Genomic DNA, 2,470 nt, shown 5'->3' with positions numbered 1-2,470 from the left:
CAGCGGATTCCAGTTGAACAAGACCACAATCCACCATAAATAGCAGTACTTTACCCTCCCCCACATGCTCTGATCAGCACTGATCAGAGTTTCTACAATCAGAATGGATCAGCACTGAGCTAGAGGTCAGGTGACTTAATCTGCATTGATGCAACTCCTCAATACAGTAGATATTCTCACAATGCATATACTCGTAATGCATAAATCTCATAATGCATGACATTTTCAGGGGACCAACTTGGTACGCGGGGATTTATGCATGGAACGTCATATCGAATAATGCATATCATATTTTGGCATTATGCATTACCAGATCTACAGATTTACCGGGTATTTACCTGTTCACCTCATTGTACCTGAGTTTTTCAGGACCTAAGTCTACCCTAATATACCCTGTGTGCCACGAATACACTGCTCAAGAGTAGTATCCAATTTTGCCAACACTTTTCTATCATTCTATGCCAGCTGCTGAGGAGAAGAAGCAGAAACCTCGAGATGGGCACAAGCCCTATGCACCTCGCGGAGGGGATGGAGCTGTGCAAGCATTTGGTGTGTCATCCACTCAGAGGCTCGCGGCGTGTCAACACTGCTTTTGCAACAACAATTGCGCAAATTGAGGGCTCATCTTCATGTTGTTCAAGTGAAATCAGCCTGACAAACTACTCTCAACTCTTTTTTCAGTAGTAACCTCTCTCCCATGGATGTCGATAGCCTGTAAATATCCAGTCTTTCCAGTTTTCGTCTCACTACATAAAGGACATTTCGAAGCATGACATTTTTTGGCTGAGGTCACGAATAGTCACATTTTGTGACATATTTCATCTTGCATAAATCTCACAATGCATAGAAAAAGTCAGGGACCTGCATTATGCATTGTGAGAATATCTACTGTACTCAGAATTTCTTACAGAATTCACACCTAGTCAAGTCATACATCTCAATAGATCAATTTTTAATGTATTTTATTAATGACATAAGATCTATTTTACTACATACAGTGCATATCAAAGGGGACAAGGAAGAGGGGATGGACAAGGGGGTAGGGACAAGGAAATGGGGAGGGACAGGGGAGGGACAGGGAAGGGGGTATAAGGAAATGGGGAGGGACAGGGAAGGGGGTATAAGGAAATGGGGAGGGACAGGGAAGGGGGCAGGGAAAAGGAAGGGGGCAGGGACAATGAAATGGGGAAGGGGGTAAGGACAAGGAAATGGGGAGGGACAGACAGGAAAGGGGGGAGGGAAAAGCAAGGGGGTACATGGAAATGGGGAGCGACAGGGAAGGGAAGGGAGGGACAGGCAAGGCGGGAGGGACAATGCACTTGTCGTCATCGTGTCATGTCGTGGTGGCTGTTAGCGAGATGGGATAGGATGAAGGAGAGTCAGGGGACTCACCTTTGTGTGACGACGACATCGTCGTTCGTCGTTTGGTTGCCACGTCGCTGTCAGCGACGTGGCACCTTGGTTTCCCATCAGCGGGGGCACGTCGTCGTGCGTTGACGTGGGCGTCCGTTGGCGTGGTCGTCGTCCGTTGACGTGGTGGTGGTGCGTTGACGTGGGCGTCCGCTGGCATGGTCGTCGTCCGTTGACGTGGTGGTGGTCTGTTGACGTAGGCGTCCGTTGGCGTGTTCGTGTCGTTGTTGGCATTGGCGTCTGTTGACGTGGCCGTCCGTTGACGTCGTGGGGCGTGTCGTGTTCCGTGGGCCGTGGTCATGGTGGTCGTGTGTTGACGTGGTCGTCCCTCGCGGTCCGTTTTCGTCGCCTCGACCTCGCCGGGGCTCGTTTGCTTGCTGACGTGGCGTTGCCGCGTTGTTGTTGACGTGGTTGTTGTTGGCGGTCGACGATGTTTGTGGGCGGTGGTGGCCACAGAGGACCGTGGTGACGTGGCGTGGGTGGGTAGCGGGCGCGCGTTTACGAGGAGCGGGGACGTTGGTGGTGGGAGGAGAGAGGGTTGTGTTTGGACAAGCGTGAAAGCCGTTGCCAAACAATTGTTTGTTTGGCAATGGGCTTGTGCCAAACAAACAACAAACTGGATTCCGGTTGCATTCCGTTTTTGCCAATCCGGGGACCATTCCTTGCTTTCAGTCTGAAGGGCCTGAGATCCACTGCAATTTTGAGTTGAGAATTAGAGATTGGCGCTGAATCGTGAGGTATGTTGTCTGGTTGGTTTTTCTCACCGATGTGCCCTGAAATCTCCGAATGTTGTTTGTCTGTCGCTGACAGACCTACGCAGTCAGTTTCCACTGTAAAGTTGTGTTGGGCGTCAGATGGGTCGTGAGGTAGGTTGCCATTTTGGTCGCAAGGGATCGGATCGGATCACGTCGCTAGATGTGTACTTGCACTACACTGCCTTGTGGTAGACCCCATGACTGTCCAAGGATACAATGAATCAGTTGTTTGATGCATAGAGACGGATCTGCGTCACATCCCATATTCCACTGGATGAAGATGCAATGACGTGATTCAGAAGGTC

General features: G+C 50.2%; 1 protein-coding gene across 1 annotated transcript; it reads right to left on the bottom strand.

The window, feature by feature from the left end:
• Nucleotides 1–980: 980 nt before the first annotated feature.
• Nucleotides 981–1,944, bottom strand: LACBIDRAFT_296046 (uncharacterized protein; the record flags this gene model as incomplete). The annotated part of the gene is made up of 2 exons (XM_001890374.1): nucleotides 981–988; nucleotides 1,393–1,944. A coding segment is annotated over one exon (474 nt), but the record flags the coding sequence as incomplete, so codon positions are not given.
• Nucleotides 1,945–2,470: the final 526 nt, after the last annotated feature.

Source organism: Laccaria bicolor, genomic scaffold, assembly GCF_000143565.1.
Source record: "Laccaria bicolor S238N-H82 LACBIscaffold_93 genomic scaffold, whole genome shotgun sequence".
Taxonomy (NCBI): Eukaryota; Fungi; Basidiomycota; class Agaricomycetes; order Agaricales; family Hydnangiaceae; genus Laccaria; species Laccaria bicolor.
Note: the sequence above shows the minus strand (reverse complement) of the source record. Positions and strands in the feature narration are given on the sequence as shown.